This window comes from Tribolium castaneum, chromosome 9 (genome assembly GCF_031307605.1).
Source record: "Tribolium castaneum strain GA2 chromosome 9, icTriCast1.1, whole genome shotgun sequence".
NCBI lineage: Eukaryota > Metazoa > Arthropoda > Insecta > Coleoptera > Tenebrionidae > Tribolium > Tribolium castaneum.
The window spans coordinates 8,872,487-8,891,273 of record NC_087402.1 but is presented as its reverse complement, the minus strand read 5'-3'; the positions used below and the strand labels follow the sequence as shown (position 1 = coordinate 8,891,273).

General features: G+C 35.3%; 2 protein-coding genes and 1 long non-coding RNA gene across 3 annotated transcripts in view; 1 reads left to right on the top strand and 2 right to left on the bottom strand.

Annotated features, from left to right (window-relative positions):
• The window catches only part of LOC103312822 (uncharacterized protein), a 43,065-nt gene that overhangs the window by 24,047 nt on the left and 231 nt on the right, over positions 1–18,787 (bottom strand). The window lies entirely within an intron of this gene.
• LOC135267132 (uncharacterized) lies at positions 2,290–6,127 on the top strand. Its single transcript, XR_010335448.1, has 2 exons — positions 2,290–2,681; positions 3,160–6,127. It is a non-coding gene; the product is annotated as an uncharacterized LOC135267132 (long non-coding RNA).
• LOC135265224 (protein argonaute-2-like) lies at positions 10,157–13,693 on the bottom strand. Its single transcript, XM_064358781.1, has 2 exons — positions 12,895–13,693; positions 10,157–10,931 (listed from the first exon to the last, which is right to left on the bottom strand). Exons 1-2 carry the CDS (start codon positions 13,242–13,244, stop codon positions 10,253–10,255), a joined length of 1,029 nt encoding a protein of 342 aa, XP_064214851.1. The 5' UTR covers positions 13,245–13,693; the 3' UTR covers positions 10,157–10,252.

The window sequence follows — 18,787 nt, the reverse complement described above, 5'->3', positions numbered from 1 at the left end:
GGAACGTCTGGCACGTGTTTTTTCATTTGTGAAAATTATTGCGGTGGAACATAACATTTTGCCATAATTTTGCGCAAAAACGGATTGGGTGGACACCGTCGGTAAATTATGTCCGTGCGAGTCTTGCATTGCAATTTTACGGTTACAACTGTCGGGCACGAATTGCGGTTGTATCTCATAAAGAGGCACAGAATGGAGTTCCTGTTTTAATTTCCACAAAACCGGAGTCGGGACTTACGCACTATTTACGTGATGGTGAAGACAGATAAACTTCCAAACTTGGCGGACTTGTAAAGCCGGTTTCGAGTTCGCAAGGTAAGTTTGAAGGGAAAATTTCAAGTTTGACGCTAGGCTAAATCAGTATGGTTTAATCTAGCTGAGGATGCTTTGTTTGAGAATTTATTCCACTTGGGTGTTAAGATAACGAGGTGTTTAATGCATTCCGAGGCGGCAATAAAAGAAGCAAAACAATAAAAATAAACAAAATAAATAATTCATTGCAAAGGAGCGAAAACAATGAATTAATTCTGTCCCGACTGCACGGAGATGTATTTAGGAGAATCAAATTCGGGGTTCGCCAGCTCAAGAACGTGATGCAATAAGGAAAAGGATTAATTATGCAAATGGGAATTTTACAAGCACTTTGCTCATATCATGAGCGCTAATCTGGGCCATTGTCGGTTTATTAAAGGCACATTTTAATTATATTGCTTATTGTTTGGGCCAAGACGGAGGCTTCCGACAACCTGTGGATAAAACACCATCGATCTGTCTCATTTCGACGCCTGTCAACTTCCTTTTGAACTCAAAACGCAAAAATCCATCAATCCACTGATTTGTGCTGTAAAGAGATTGCTTTACCCTTTCAAACATCCATCACGTGTCAGAATCTTCCTCTCGCAATAAAACTCGACAAAAGCTCTATTTTCCCGAGTTATAATTAATTCAAACCAGAACTACCAAGACTGGATTTCCTTCCGTAAATGGCTTCAACAACAGACGTCGTGAGACGTTACACGGTTAGACGTCTCGCCGCAATCGGATTAATCGCATCCATAAACATCTCGCTCTGATAGCCCGGAAATTTTAATCACAATCTCACACCCTATCACTCAGTTTTACGGCGTAAGCAATGATAGATCGTGCAGACGAGAACACCTCCGAATGCGCTTAAAGATAATCAAAAGCAAACGCTAAAACTTTTAATGATCTACTTCCACCACAAAAAGATAGACGTCATTTTAGACAAATATTCCGGTCTCTTTAATTCACAACATCTTCGTGCCAAGCTTAGAGCAATTACCGCCGCGACGTGTGCACTTAATCACAACTGAGTGCACAACCAGAGACTCAATCGCAGCTTTGAACGAGGATTGTGCGATTATTTTGCAAGACTAGACACGGTTTATCGGCGTTTGTTTCATCAAATTTGAGTGTAAATATCTTAAACGGCACAATCTTTCACACAGAATTGATTCGGTCTCGAGACCCATAAATTGTACGAGATAAAGGAGTCGGGAGTTTATGTGAAAAAACCACAGATAGCTGAAATTTTGCCTGAAAACAACCAGAATATCAAAGATGTTTTTAATTTTATTTTCAGTACGGTAACATTTGCAAGCTTTTACTGAAATTTTATTTGTTGACTGTACTGCAAACATTGCTGGGAGGTTAGATAGTAAAGGCACAATGAGCCGTTCCAAGCAATTCCAGATTCTCTTATGGCAGCGGTTTTTTGCTAAGAATCCATAAAAATTTAATAAGTGTTACATTGTTTCTTTTATATCTCAACTCAATAGAAAATCTGCAGTCAAAACTGCAAAATCTGGATTAATCGACTGCTGAGGAGTCACTTTTCCAACCATTTAGCGCAAGAATTACATTTTCAGCAACGCAATAAATAAGTGAGACGCTGAAAGAAACGGGTGCTTTGGGAATTGAATAAAAGTAGTTAGCAATTTCGCAAATCGAATTATTAACTTTGCGGCAGTAATGCATTGTAACAATTTATCGCACAATTTGGGCCGACAGTGCAATTACTCCCAAATGCATTAATTTTAAATTCCGTTTAGTTGCATCACCTCTGATCGAAAATGAAAAAGGCGCTTAAAGGATTTTTCCGTAAATCTATTTCTAGGTGTGTGAGAGGTCCAATATTCCTTTTATAAAGCGCCACGTATAAAACGTGGCCCGATATCGCGATATATATTCTATTATTCAGTAAACAGATTTTCATTTTATTTCATTTCCAACAAAACGAGCTCCATTTGGGGTGATTTAATGCCAAGGCTCCGCAATGTGTATTTGGAAGTGAAGTCCGCGAGACTTCACATTCTAATGTACATAAACATTGACGTTGCCATATCGGCTATGTTTACATGTTGGTATGTTACTGCATAGTGAGCTGAAGCGGTAAGAGTGTTCGTGGATTTCCGGATATGCGATGCACTAAGTAACAATCCGACAACGCTGCATTACCAATATTGCCAGTGAACATCCAGTGAAGGATAATGGCGGCCGTTTGTTTACAATAGTGAAGTAGGCGAATTTGAGCGTAATTTGTGGTGAAAGTGAGTTTATAGTGACTAAAAAATATATACTGATTGTAACAGAACAATGCCACGGCAGTGTTTCGTTTGTAAAATAGTTAGTAACACGAGTTTGAATTTATCATTCCACAGGTGAGTACTTGTAGGTCAGTGGTGTAGGTATTTGTTTTATAAAGGGCTATTCAATTTGACAAATTAGTCGTTCTATACAAAATTTGTCTAAAAGCTACAGTTTAACATGTATGGTCCGTTTCAAACCTTTAGCAACAAATATCAATTTTCAGAATTAATTTTCTCTTTGAAATGGTGGGTTTTCTTGTCTCAAAGAAAATGTTTTCCTACAACTCTTTTTGAACAACTGAATAATAAATCATGTAAATATTAAAACATATCTTTAAAACAAAGTTAACGGGTTTGCTTTTCTTACAAACATATATTAATGTATGCGTTTTTTGCAAAGTTTACGAGCTGCTGCATCTTAGTAAGAATAATTTTTTTTTTAGTTTTTTAATGATTAGTAATGCCACTAATATCCATTCTCAAAATTTTTAAACAAAAATATTTAGTTACTGTTACTGAAATAACAATGTACAAAAAAATTTATTTATAGGATACCAGTTGACCCAAGTATTAGAAGAATCTGGTTCTCGAGTGTTGGTTTACCTTTTAATGCTGAGGAAACTGCTCCTAAACACGCGTTAATTTGCGCAAATCATTTTCTAGAGACAGATTTTGAGTATCTGGGCGTCACTAAAAAGAAAGTATTGAAAAAGGGAGCAATTCCAATTGATACCACTGACAAAGATTTAAGTAGTTCTGATTCGACAAGCGTAGAAACGTCAGTAACATCTCCTAAATCACATAAAAGAAGTTACGATGAAGCTGGTCTTTCAACTCTCAAGTCATCTAGCAGCAGCACCCTGACCGCAAGTGAAGCTGAGGACGAACTCCGTAAAGAATCTAATCTCCTTCAACATAAGAATTCAAGTGAATCTTTGGGGGTACGGTCTCTTCCTTCCTCTGGAACATTAACAGCTTCTGAGACTAAACGATTAGTTAGTCAGGAGGTACATAAAGACTCTGATCTTTCTCAACAAAAGGATTCAAGTGAATCCTTGGGGGTACGGTCTCTTCCTTCCTCTTCAACTTTAACAGCTTCTGAGACTGAAAGATTACTTACTAAGCAAGTACGTGTCGTTACGACAAGTGAAACCAAAAAAAGAAGAAGATTTAGTGTGGGATTTCTGAGTAGCTCAGATTTTTCAACACCAAGAAAAGCAAAACGACATTTTCGAATAATGAAAAGTAAATTGCAATGTCAAAATAAAAAAGTTAAAGTGTTGCAACAGTCTGTGCGAAGATTACGGTTACGAGTAAATTCCTTAAAATCGCTTGTAGATGTTTTAAAGGAAAAACGCTTGATTACTGAAAACGCTGAATCTACTATTATGTCATCGTTGCCTTCAACTGCTGCGGATATTTTTAGACGAATGTTGAAAGGGCCTACAAAACAGAAATATACACCAGCGTTAAGATCCTTTGCTCTTACGCTTAGCTTTTATTCACCGAAAGCATACAACTTTGTTCGACAGACTTTTAATCGATCTTTACCGCATCTTAACACTATCTCAAAGTGGTATCAGTCAGTGGATGGATCCCCAGGGTGGACAAAAGAAGCGTTAAATGCTTTAAAAATAAAAACGAAAGATGTCGAATGTAAGAACAATAAAATAGTCTGTAACCTTGTGCTCGACGAAATGTCGATCAGAAAACAAATAGAATGGACTGGAAAAAAATTTACGGGATATGTTGATATTGGTACAAATATTAGTGCTGATACACTTCCAGAAGCAAAAGAAGTTCTGGTTTTTATGCTTGTAAACGTAAATGGGACATGGAAAATACCCATTGGATATTTTCTTCTAAATGGTTTATGTGCCAGTGAAAAAGCTTCGCTTGTCAAGTCATGTCTTCAGTTTGTACATGAAAGTGGCGTTACTGTATTATCAGTTACGTTTGATGGAGCCCCAGCGAATTTTCAGATGGTTCAAATTTTGGGAGCAGATTTTGCGGAATTCAATTCACTTAAAACGTCGTTTCAACATCCTATCACAGATGATTTAATTTTCATATTTCCAGATGCTTGTCATATGCTGAAGCTTGTAAGAAATTGTTTGGCAACATATTCATTAATTACTGATGGCGATGGTGGTAAAATTGAATGGAAATTTCTGGAAAAACTTGTTGAGTTACAGTGTGAAGAAGGTTTACATGCCGGGACAAAAATAAGAACTCGTCACATTAAATTCGCAAAAGAAAAAATGAAAGTGAGACTTGCTGCCCAAACCTTGAGCAAGAGTGTGTCTGATGCTTTATTATTTTTAAAAGAAAGCGGGAAAACTGATTTTATAGGTGCAGCTGCAACAGCGAAGTTTATTAAAATTTTTAATGATTTATTTGATATGTTTAACTCAAAAAATAGACTAGCTAAATATTTTTATAAAAAGCCGCTTTCACCTGTTACCAAAAACGAGTTTTTTAGGTATTTAATTGAGATTAAGGAATATATAAAGCAGTTAAAAATAAATAACAGAGCAATTTTTGCCCTTACATGTTTTTTAACGCTTAATTTTATTTCTCATATAACTTCATATATTGAGTTTTTACCGCATAAAAACTTATGGTCCATATATTCGCATATAATATAATTATTTATATTTTATATTTTGTGCAGTTCTTCTTGCGCAAGCGTAAATGTTTTTATCCACAATCACATTGTAACTGGAGTTTTATCCACACTTATGAAGCATAGAAACTGACCTATTATCCACTAGTGGAATAAAGTAACTTCATTCCACTTTTGCCACTAGTAATTATGACTACCAGACAAAGCTGCAAAGTTTCATTTTACGAATACAAACATTTTTAATATAACTTTGATTAACTCAAAATTAATTAATTTTGTTAATGTGGTGATTGTGGATAAAACGTTGTATTGCATTGTGTTTTAGTCGCATTTTATCCACTTAAGAATATTAAACACTCGGGCTGACGCTCTCAAATATTCTTGCGTGGATAAAATGTTTTCTACAACACTTTTCTTTTTGCCTTTGCCTACTCTTGTTTTGATAAAAATATACTTACGGATAAGCATCGACGTTTAACGATGGAACATTTAAATCAATTAGTTTTACTTTATTGTAATCGTGAAAATTTATTCTGTTGTTCCCTGTTCTAAATTATTATTATTCTATATTCTAAGTTATTTATTATTTTATTAACATTATTAGCGCATAAAAATCCCATTCTCCTGTCACTTAAACTTCACTGGTTCTTAAGATCATGGAAAACCTATTCTACGATCAAATGATAAATTTCCTAGATCCTCAGCTTATTATTCCGAGTCAACTGCACGGATTTGTGTCTTTTAAGTCAATTGTTTCTAACTTACTATCGATTTTGGGATTTTACAATTTTTTGTTTATTTGCTGGGATACTCGTAATTGCTCGTTTAAAATAACACTCTGTATGTATGGATTATACATGTCTTTTTTACAAGAATAAAATAATTACAGTTTTATGTTTGTTTTCTTTTAACTTCATAAAATTTTTCCCACTAAAATACTCTATGAAGTATGAACCCCTTTTGGCAATTAAATATGCTACGCCACTGCCTTTTGCACCTGCGATGGAGGAAAACATTGTCCCCTCTTGGTCCCGCATTCCCCTCTCCCGGCGTTAATCGGCTTCACAACACGCTACAGTGAAAGTGCTGCGATGCTGTCTCCTCTTTATCTTACCTCCATGTTTAATGCGCTTTTTTAATATTTTACGGGCCGGGTGGATGCGTACGTCTTCATCTTTGATAAAATGATTACGATGAAAACAGTTTCCGAAGTGAATAGGGTGTGTGCCTGCAAACTTCGAGGATATTGCTAATGGCTGGTAACCTTCCGTCAACAAAAACCTTCAGATAATAATAAAACATCGGCTTTGCGAGTTATTAAAGTTTCCAGTAAACAAAACGCCTTTGTGTTACTAATCTAAATGACACGAAGTTAAACAAAGACCATAACTTGAGCCATTAAATAATGAAGTATATTTTGTGGTAAACAGCCACGACATGAATGCGGATTAATTATTCCAAGACGTGAGCAATTACCGGCCGCAAAAGTGCACATTTCTTTGGGACAGACACCGTAACAAATATTTGCATGTAAATGTGATGACGCTTTTGGGCTTTGTGCCTAATTTGCTGTTCAAGACTACACATGTGCCTGCAGCTTCGCCAAGACTGATAACAAACGTCATAACGGATACGACGTTGCTTAATGCTGGGGTATTTGTATGCGTTACACAAAGAATTTATTTTTATATTTGATGAAGGCAAGAGGAAATCTCGCAAATGCTGAAAAACGATGTGAGACCATGTTGATGTAAATGTTTGGTCACGGCTACATCGGTTTTTATTAAAACCAACCCGGGTTTGTAAAGAAAGCGACTCCTTTCATGGTTTGTCATTGTCAGCACAAAAAGCTGTTGAAAATTAATACCACTCGTCAAAGAACGACTTCTGTATGCAAATATGAGCAAAAATCCGCGTCAAATACTCGGTTTTCAGTTGCTGTTCACAATATTTATTTTTCAGAATTAATTAACTAAGTGGAATTCTACACACTTATAGTCCCGAGAGATTCCTAACGTAGAAGTCATACATACAAATTCCATGTTATTTGCTAAGGGGTAATACAAGTACCAGCTGGAGGCACAGTGCATTGTAATAACCAGAAGTATCATAATATAATATGATAACTGAAACTGTGAGCAAAATGCTTCTCTGGATAACCACCACTGTTTTTAAAAATGTAGCGATTTAATTTTTTATTTCTGAATTATTATCTGATTGTAACAGTCCCTGCTTGTGGAGCAATAAAAGATTGGAGTCTGCTGATTTATCGAGTGTTGGAAGTTGTGGAGCTTAACAAAAGTTAAACACGAAGAAAGTGGTTAACACCTACGTAACTCAATTACCAATTATGTAATTTCGGAAGCGCTCGTGAAACAACGTAATCATAGCCCCGTTAAACATAATCATTAATTGATTAGTCAAAGTGCGAACATGATAGTGAAAATGAAATAAATTAGTTGCATCAGATTTCATAAGCGATTTAATTAAAAACTTCTTAGATGAAATGTGACATTGAAATTTCAAAGTGCTCTTAACTGATTTAACTGATATTAATTACAGTCGGCAGCAGTGGAGTTTGACGCAATCAAAGATTTAATCGAGTCAGATTTCGGCGCTTCAAAACAATAAAACGGGCATTTTTAACAATTGAGGTCTCTAGGCACTAGGAAATTAATAACTTTGTGTCTCTGAAAGTTGCAATATCCACTTTAATTCAGTTTCTCTGTGAGGGATAAATCGTTTTCATCGTGCTTTGAAGGCCTCAAATTTCCCCCAAGAATATCTAATTAATAGCAATAATATGCATTTATAAGTCTGGCTATTAAAGCCACATGTTTTTGATGACTGGGGAAGAAACTTTATAGGCGGCTCGTTAAATTAAATCTTCTCATTTTCTTTTAAAATGTTTTGGGGAACGAGATCTTGAAGTGATTACTTCGCCATGCATCTGACAGTTCTTATAAAGAAAATTTTGTGTTATTACAATCTCGGTCCTTCTTTTGAATTACGTGTGGGTATTACATTAACTCAGTTTGGACAACTTAATCATTTCTTTAATAAGACTGGAAAAAATATTAAGTATAACAATTATTAGTTTCATAAAATTCTGAAACAAGTCAATAAAAGCCTCAAAGCGTTATTTGCGTTTCAAAATCCTTTATTAAAAGTCGGTTACGTTTTTCTTTTCTCAAAGCTTTGATCTACGACTTTGTCGCTACTTCGTTCCAATTTATGCACTTTTCAATTTAAATCATTTCTGATGCAGTCCCATTCCGAGCTGAATCCATTTTCATATTAAAGTGTTTTGTAAAACAAAAACGTGTAAAAATTAATAAATGTTGGAAGGAAGGAAGGTTACAAGCACAACAAAGAGAATTGTTCGGTGTGTCCAACACTAATCATTAACAGAGAACACATTTTTAATTTCAGTTCGTTTCGTTTAAAATTGTATTGTTGATGTTAAACAATGACAACAAAATTAATTAAACTGAAATTTTATACTTGTGTCAAGTTCGCATATTCCACCGGTTGTCAAAGAATTATAAGCGAAATTCTCATTAAAGCTCTGACCTCATTTTCATTCAATTAATAGACTCAGTTTCATCTAGAGTTTATTTGTCTCCATTGTGAAAAAATTGGGGAAATATGCAAATTTTCGCATAAAGGAATGCTAATCGTCCGGAATTCTCTTATCTAGGGAAAATTGAAGACCGTCGCTTACTTGGTATTGAACTCAAACTGCTTGATAACAATAGCTAATCTTCTTTTTAATTAAATCCATAGTTCTACGCATGAGACCACTTAGCGTCCTCATGAATATTCAAGCTCGGTTCCTTTAACCTTTAATGGTGTATTTTTGGTGCCTTAATCCTGGGAATAATCCGACAAAACGCTGATCATTTTTTGAGCCGCAATTCGGATATTAAATTTATTTTTCTGCCGAGAGAGATTTACTTGACGTATTAAAAATGGCTTAGGTGTGATTTATTTCCTTCATAAACTTTCATACGTTTTTCAGCATGATAAAAAATAAATAATGAAAAGCGCGTTCACCCGGTTATTACCGTCACAGCTCATCTAATGGAAGCTTCAAGATAAGGGCATTAATGAATACATGACGTTGTAAACTATCCATCATTTGGAGGAAGTCGTAAAAAAGCATTTAGAATTCCCGTGAAATCTTCCCCAAAGTAAATACATTATAAGCTTTACAAGCTCATTCCCTCTCCAAATAGAAGCTCCACTGGCCGGTACTTTATAAAGCCGATCCCTTTGATGCCACTTTTCGTCTTAGAACCCTCTCCAATATTATTAAAATAAATTGACTCCTTTATGCAAATGCTGTTTTGTGAAAAAATATTTGCATGTGGTTCCGTGGAACGGCAAATGTTCATTGTTTGGAATTTTTGGAGAAAAGCGACAGTGAAACTGGAAACTCGTAACAAATAGCCAGAAATTTAGTGAGCATTTTTAATTATCCTCAAGCCTTTGTACAATTAATGTCTGGTTTTCCCTATGAAAGTGAGTGTTTACGCTTTACACAAGAATGCAAGTAACACAACTGAGAGCTTTTCAGGTGCTTGAAACTTTAGTAAAAGTAGAAAGGTTTCAGTGAAAGCTGAGAGTCCATGAAATTACTAATCGAGTTGTACTTAACTACGCCCAAAGCTCAAAAAAATCACTTGAACTTAATAAAATTAGTACGTATTAATTATTAAAAGTGAGCTTTCCGGCTGTTTTGTCTACACCGCCATCAACAACGAAACAAAAACAGAAATTAGCGAGAGAGCAGGAACGGTGCAATAAAAAATAACCGAGGGTTAAGACTACATGAAAACATTTGTTTTAAAATAAAACCGGGTTGCCGGTGTTTTGGCAATAACAATTAATAATATTTTTTAAGAGAAAAACGGCTGAATTCATCGAATATCACAAAGCTTTATTATGCAATAAGTTAACAAAGATTAAATAAATAATAACCGCCTTCGCACTAGAACAGTCCTCCGCCCACGCGTCACTGCAAGGCTTGTAGAACATCCTTCTTATAAAATCCTTGCTCCTTTCCCTGCTGCTGCTCCCCCTTCTTGGCGTACTCCTGGAAGTCCTTATAATGTCCTTCCTTCCCTTGTTCTCCCTTAAATCCACTATTCTGGCCGACATATTTCCCGTTATCCACAAATCCTTTAACTCCTTGCTCCCCAGCCTGATAAGCCCCATCTTCGTGTCCACCTTTCTCAAATCCGCCCTTTTTGGCCGCATGATGGGAATCGAAATCGCCGTGTTTATTGAAGTGTCCGCTAGCATCGGATTCGTCGTAAAACGTATGATCCTTCTTATACTCGTCTTTATGATGGACGCGGTGGAAACCTGTTGTCTTTGAGCCTTTCTTATGACTCGATGATTGCCCGAAAGACGATCCTTCTGAGCCTTTGGCCGCTTCCTGTTTCTGGTTGTAATGAGAACCGGAGTCGTGATGGGCCGCTTTATGCCCGCCCTCTTTACTGTAATGCTCTTTGTGGCCTTGGTTGTCGTGTTTGCCTTGTGCCCCCTTGTCGTATTCTTGCACGGTCTTGTAGCCAGTGGAGCCTTTTTCCCCGTGACTGTTCTGGTTCTGGTCGGAGAAACTTGAGCCACCGCCTTTTGCGAATTTTGACGATTCGGACACAGACACCGGCACCGGAATGGGGGCCGGACTACGAAAGGCAAAATAAAAATGGAAAGCTGTCTAAATTTGTGTGTTCTAAACTAATCCGAAATTTAGAAAGTAAATTTTTATTTTACAGTATCTAAGTTATCAAAAGGAAATGCACCGGCAGGGTGTTTCGGAACAGTTTAGCAAAAATTTGAAGGTGTTCAAAAACCGGCGCACCAATGGTGTATGGTAGAAAAATGATTACATACGTGTATAAAGTTAAAAATAGTAAAAAATCTGCATTTATGTTACTGATAAATAACAAGAATTTTAAGTAACTGATAAATATGTAACGTTGTCTAACAATCGTGACGGCAATAAAATTTTTTTTTAAAGTTTTTCAAGATTTTTTCCCTAATTTACAAATGCTTCTCAACAACGTACCTCTAAGCTGGTGCGCCAGTTTTTGAGGAAGATGAATCGAATAGGTAAAACACATGTATCAAAAATGTTTTATCTCCTTGAAACACTCCTACTACAAGTATTGTCAAGTCTTAAAATTTCAAATTGCGAAAAAACTTGTTAAAACTTTAGTAATTTCCTTTACTTTACAACCTATTATCCTTGTTTAGAAACTACTGATAAATATAGTTTGTGAAAGATAACAAAAAATTGTTGCAGATTTTTTAAATCTAAATACAAGTATCTTCGAAGTAAATTTCATGACTGACATACAGTTTCTATTTATTAGTCTTCGTAATGCTTTATCTAGGTTAAATTTATTAGTTGAATAAATCTGCATTAACGATTATTTTTAACTGTTCATTAAATTTAACCAACGTTGATGAAACCGACCTTAAATCTTAGCTTTTTGACTTTCTATTTTATTAAGGTTTACAACAATAATTTTGATATTTTTAGTAATAAAACCACAATAAGAAATTTTGAAAAAAAAATCTGTACAGGGTGAGTCAATAGTGGGTTATTTCTGACATGCACTATTATTTTATTATTATTACTACTATTATTATGTAAAACCGCACCGAAACCAGACTTTTTATTTAGATGAGAAATTATAAGATCTAAATTAACAAAATCCCTAGGATTCAGTTTGTCATGCAGTAATTAGGTACACGTTATTCTTTTGTTTGCGAAGCTGAAACCTGCATTAAAGCAAATGTAGCTCCATTTGAACACTTTTTTTTAATTTTTCTTTTTATTTTAAGTTTGGGCTTATTGTTTGTTTTTTCCTCAGATTACTTTTTGTTTAGTTTCTTGTTTACTTTAGAACTTTAGAATAAAAAAAAAACAAAAAGAAATAGGTCATGGTAGGAATTAAAACACTTATCACAATTAACTACAAGAAGTAAACAATCATTTCTAGTAAAATTACCAACTTTTTGAAAATAATTATAGAAAGGCTTTTAATTTCCTGAATTCCCTAAATTCCCTGAATTCCCTTTCACAAAATGTATTGCCAAACTATTCCCTAATAATACTCGTATTTTTTTACTACAACGCCTTAAAGTGAAAATCTTGTTTTAAACAAAAATAAAAATCATTTTTCTATGAAATAAAAAAAATGCCAAATTACCTACATAAAAATTGATATACTTTTCGCCGATTTAGAGTATTTTAACTCGTTTATGTGTTCATGTTAAAAATATGAAAAACAAAGCTTGAAACGAATAGAATATTTTCTCTTGGCACACGTTATATTTAGTTTCTTACAATAAGTATACAAGAGATACCTACACATCTACAGCTTTTACCGTTTTAAAGGTTAAACTCACTAAAACCGACTAAACGAGTTCGTATATTATTTTAGTTTTTCCGTTCCCTTCAAATTTCAAATTGTTAAAACACTCTAAACTATCGAACTGTCACAAACTCAGTCCTCGAAACTAGTCCGGGAGAAATAAAAGTGCACGTACTCGCAGTAATAACACCCGCCCTATTATTGTTATATCCGACCTCATTCCGCGACTCAATTTCAAATTTTATCACGCGGCTCATCACCATACCTGATCTGGTGCGTCTGCAGGGGGTAGTGTATGCCGTAGGCGGCGGGTTGCCCTTGCAGGCCGTAGGTCTGGAGGGGCACCACCCCGACGGGCGCTAGCGGCTTGTACTCCGGTAATTGCAGGGGTATTTCTTGCGAATATTGTCCTAAGCCGAGCGGAGGATAAGCGAAATGATTTAGGCCCCCTGCTGCCGGGAGGGCGGCGTAACTTAACGGCCCTCCGGAGTGAAGCTGATACGCGTAACCCGAAGCGGAGGACTCTTGGTCTTCAATTTCAGAGCGTTTCAAATAGACGCTCTCCATGCATTTTGCACTGTGTGCGAGAAAGATTGCCACCAGTAGACACTTCATCTCTGCAACGGGACACCACTGATGGAAAGATAAGAGGTTGAGGGTTTTTATAGGTGGCAGCGACGAAATTTCTGCAATTGCGTGTTGTAATGTATGAATAAGAGATAAAGGACATTGTGAAGAAATTGACCTGGTAATTGAATTTGTCACATTGGGGCTGTTATGCTTGACCGAGAACCAAATTGCAACATGGAAGGAAATAGCGGGCAAACAACCACAAATAATTCAATAATCGGTGCGGAAAAGCGATAGAGGGAAAAATTGGAACACATATCGGAGAAAGATGAAGAAATCGTGGTCAATGGCGCGCCGTGATGGACTTGACCGGACGCCACTGGACCGGAGACTTGCATAACTGTGGTAATTGAGTTATTCGGAATTCGATTCGGTGCTAAAGAGCCAGGGAAATGAGCTAATGGAAAAATTCAAACTCCAAATGAACACACTGCAAATTTTCGCAAACAGGACTGATTTTTTCTCCAACCCTTCATTTCGATGAATAATTCAGTAACTCGTCTGGAGTTCAAGTCAGCGAAACAAAAAATTGGGAAATAAATAAAAATAAAAAAAATACAATTCCGGCATCCTTTCTCGGTTCAACAAGTAAATCGTCAAAAATTTGTTCAGCAACTTTCCTTAATTAACCAAGGTTAGAATCGAAAATAATAATAATAATAATAATAATAATAATAATAAATTATTTATAAAAAATAAAAATTAATATTAAAATAATAATATTATATTATATAATAATATAATATAATATTAAATAATAATAATTTATTAATAATAAATATTATTATTATTATTATAGTAATAAATTTCTTTCTAAGCCAGCGCTTAGTTCTTCTTAGTAAGAACAAAGGTTTTTTTGTGCGTTCTATAAGCGTTTTCTAGTTTCCATGCACAAGATCATCTGTAAACAGTGTTTCAGAATACGCTATTAAGTTTGAAATTGTTTAAAGTTTACCACTTTCGTCTAAACTATTAAATTAACATTTACTAAAAAATTATAATCCTTTTTTTTAATAGTAACAATATAATCAATGTCATAAAAATTGCAAAAAATTTGAAGAACAACACTTGTTTGTAAAAGAGCTTAAGTGTTAAAAACCCCCTTACCACTTGATTAAAATGGTTTAAATTTTAATCATTCAGGCTAATAGCCTAACATTTGCACCAAAATTCGTCAAAACATTCCTATTCCTTCTTGGTGTTACAGTTTTTATGACACTGAGTATAATAACAATAATAATAAATTTCTTTCAAAGTCAGAGCTTAATTAGTTCTTCGGAGCTATAATAGTTTTTCATGTGTTCTATGAATGTTTTCTCATTTCTAAGCAAAGGGTCATCTGTAAACTGATATTCTCGGTAGTTATTTTTTGGTTTTTAAGCGAGAAATTGTCTAAGATTAAGCACTTTTTTTGAACTAGTACATAAGCCTTTCACTATACCAATGTTATAATCGGTTTTTATTAATAAAATAAAAAATAAACACACCCCAAAATTTTTCGCAAAACAGAATTGATCTTTTCGCCAACCCTTCATTTCGCTGAATAATTCAGTAACTCGTCTGAAGTTCAAGTCAGTGAAACAAAAAATTCGTGAATAAATACATCCCTGTTCCGGCATCCTTTCTCGGTTCAACAAGTGAATCGTGAAAAATTAGTTTAGCAACTTTCCCTAATTAACCAAGGTTAGAATCGAAAAAGTTGAAAATTACAGCTGGGTGTGTTCTGTAGCAGCAAAGTTGAAATTATGTAAATTTCGTTCGGGAACGGTTCGAAAAAGTTATTGCCTTGCTCGTCTAATATTTCGGGGGTGCTGCCCCTCGCGTGATCTGTTTACCTTAATTGGCGATACGCCACTGGGGGCCGTATAAGCAATCTTCATGGTAATTTTCCGGGTCGTTAAAGAGGAGCAGTTGCGAAAGACTTTGCTTTTTGAATGGAACATTACAACAGTCAAACTAATGTACCGTTTCCTATTCAAGTTCAAATAGTCGATATCGTAATCGAAGTGCGGTTTAACGCAACACGAGAGCTTCGTAAACGCAACAAACGACTCCGATGAGATATCATTAGCGAGCGGGAAGGAATTCGGATCGGAAGTAATTATTCCTTCAACTTATAATTGCTCGCAAACTAACTCCGGCGATTTTCGGCCATTAGGACGCCAGTCGGTTTCCAGGCGTAAGGTCCTGCTCCACAGTCAACCTGGCAATTAGATCGAGAATTTCACTTTTCCATCCAATAGAGTGCTCAAAGCACGTTCAACTGCAGGAGGTCTTTCACGGAAAAATGTCAAAGTCATTCCGACGATTGTTACGACAGAAAAAAAACATTTCATAACTTTTTCGGTTAACAGAATGTTGTATTTTCATTGTTAACGTTCCAATTTATCTATTCTAAGAAATACAACAAAGGCAAGGCTACAGCATGTAATATTTAGAAATCAACTTAAAAAAACGGCTCGAAGCAATTAATTGATTTGCGTCGAAAATGGAAATATTTTTGTTGTTTAGTGGAAACTGTTGTTTAATTTTAATACTCGGCCGCCCCATCAAACCGCAACCCGAAAATATATCCAATAAATCTGTAAATATGTTTTTCAACGTAAAGTTTCCGCAAATATTTTCTCTATGAATCCCCTGAAAATTCAACAAAACACGCCTCACCATTGGTACATTTGTAGCATGTCAAATGTGTCAGCCACAATTTGAAATATCGGCTTTTTATCAGAGCCATCCAATGATAAACCTATTTAAAATTTTATTTTTGTGACCTTGGCGTGCACAAGAGAAACCAAGCAATTAATTAATCGAAACTACGTGTAATTAGGGGCGGATCGGATTATTAGTAGTTACAGCGCGTCATACATAAAAAATGAAGACAACGGAAGAAATTATTAATTATTTTTCTATCCCCAATCATTGAAAGATTGATCATAAAACTCGTGCCCTTGCTTAATTTTAAATTAATTCAAATGTGAATAATTTACTGTCAGCTATAGTTAATACTTAATTTTTTACGGGCTTTTTTATTGTCCGGATTGCATGTCCGGATATCGATTTTTCTAACGAGGTTCTAGTTCTACTATAGCAGGAGACAGACCACAAGACAGGTCAAGGCCATGATCTATGACCTAACGATAGATAAAATGCGTCATTATCATTTCATGTCCTAATAGGAGTGATAATTTGATAATTGTCAACAAATCGCATTTCCCGCCACAGATTGAAACCGGAAAGTAAACACATAAATTAATTTATGAAACGAGGCCACGGCATAAATTTTTACACGCGCGCATACCTGCTTTATTAAGTAATTTCACCGGAAAGATCCTCAACTTCCAGCATACAACATTAATTTTTTCAGTCAACGCGAAACTTCCGCCTCTTAATTCGATAAATTCGTAAATTTATGATCTTCATAAAAGTTTACGTCTGGTTTATATCGACGGAAGCTGTGTATAATCGAGGCCGATTTGACATACTTTCAAACCACCACAATTCCTGTCCATTTTCGCGAGATTAAGAACTTACGGAACGCGAAATTTCCAATTTAAACTTCAATTTGCAATTTTAAGTGTAGTTCGTCCACGACGGCGATAAGATATTGACGTTGCTTAATCGAGATACGCCGGAAAGTGCGACTTCGACGAGATAAATAAAAATTCCCCAGGCGATAATAATCAATTTGTTTGGGAGAAAATACCTGGAAGGAATGAATTTTTCGAGCTCTTAATTAAAACTGATAAAGTTTGCAAAAACGTGTCTTCAATCAAAAACTGGCTAAAAGACTTATTGTCTAGCCCGGCGCATCCACCAAAATAAATTAAAATGCGAGTAAAAATAAATATTTAATAATTTGTTTTTCTAAGGAGTAGCCGATGCAACAAATCGTCAAATGCTTTTTACTGTAAGATATTTAAGCTGTTACAGAGCTGTCACAACCAGCTAAAAAAACAAGAAAATTTAATTTCCGTTAGTATTTTCTCGAGTATTCCTTCTAAACTGTGCAGTCAAACCGCTGTCGTTAACATTCTGACTGCATTCCGAAAATATTTAATCGATTCAATTTAGTAAACAAAATGATGGCTTGTCTTTTAGCTAGTCAAAAGCCGGCACGTGTAGTGTGATTAAATGATCACAAATGACGACAAATTTCCCGCCGAATTGGATTAGTTTTCCAAACAAAATTAAATCAGCCGATATTAAACTGTCCGTTTTAATTGCAGTTTAGCGCTTGTTATTTTATTAGTGTAATTAGCCAAAATCCGAAATTGAATCAAATCACTTTAATTGCACTTCAAAGAAAATTCGAATTAATAATTTAACCTTTAGCATTTCCTCGCATGACCCTATCCAGCTCCCGGAGTTAATCTTGCACTATACATCATTATGTCATGTAAGTGATAGGGTTTACAAGGTGCTTGGTCGTTATAAATGTCAATCCGTTTCAGCGTGAAAATAAAACTATAAAAGCGACACGCACGAGCAGATTATCGATGGCTTCGCCTCTAAATAAGGCAGCCCTAACGAAGGTCAACACATTTAATTATCAAAATTCGGACGTTCAATTTCCAGCCTGAGGCCAAAACGTGTCATGTCGCTTTGTTGTGCTTCGCCCCCAATCGCAACTAATGTAGTGAAAGCTTTAATGAAATACGTGTGTTTCCGCATCGGAGCTTAATTCACGCCGATGATAAAAAATAAAATGGAAGTTCACGTTTTTAAGACGCGTCAGACAAGTTATCCTTTGAAACGTTTGTTTTAGCTCTTTTAGCCTTAATGATACGTCAATATTGGACTCTTTGATGGCACAGAAAAAGTCTGCGTCAGAAACACGGTAGATAAACATTTTTCGTCTAGTTGATAGCAACTCGAAACGCTCGAATCGCAAAATCAAAAGCTTATTGGTTCAATAAGCGCTATCCAGTTCACGATCGGCAGCACTGTGTCTATTAAGGAGCGCTCTATACCATAATCTTCCTAGTAAAATTTGTTTGCCAAGTGTATTATGCTCCAGTATACATATTAATTAGTGGTTTAAATTTTGCTAACTTTGTATACCCAATAATATTTAATTAATACTGAGTTTCGTGTTAACTTTGTAGTTTTTTTCATATCTTGTTAATTTAGTTACCAAAAGCCAACATTTCTTAAACCATATTTATTTAATTAATTCGGTTCAAAATTTTATGATATAATCCATTTCGTTTTTCGTGCTTTTGCTCCTCCAGACTGGATAATATATTCATGATAAACTTGTTTGGAGTTTCAAAAAGTCAATCAATATTTTATTGCTATGTTTTACCGCTCAGTTTTGAATGTTCGACGAATACAAATGTGGATGCATTAAAAAATCTTATAAAAAGATAAACTTTATTGTTCGAAAAAGACATAACGGTGTAATAGCGGTCTGGCAATAAAACAGTGTTCTGAATTATAATAAATGTTCACAATCCCGGCGCATCCACCAAAATGCAAAATGTATGTAATGCATTAAATCAATCAAAATTTATATGAATATCAAATAT

Excerpts from the sequence above, each read along its gene's own strand:
- LOC135265224 (XM_064358781.1), bottom strand. The coding sequence starts at position 13,244 with ATGAAGTGTCTACTGGTGGCAATCTTTCTCGCACACAGTGCAAAATGC. Across the intron at positions 10,932-12,894 it reads CTGCAGACGCACCAGATCAG|TCCGGCCCCCATTCCGGTGC; the intron begins GTATGGTGATGA and ends TGCCTTTCGTAG.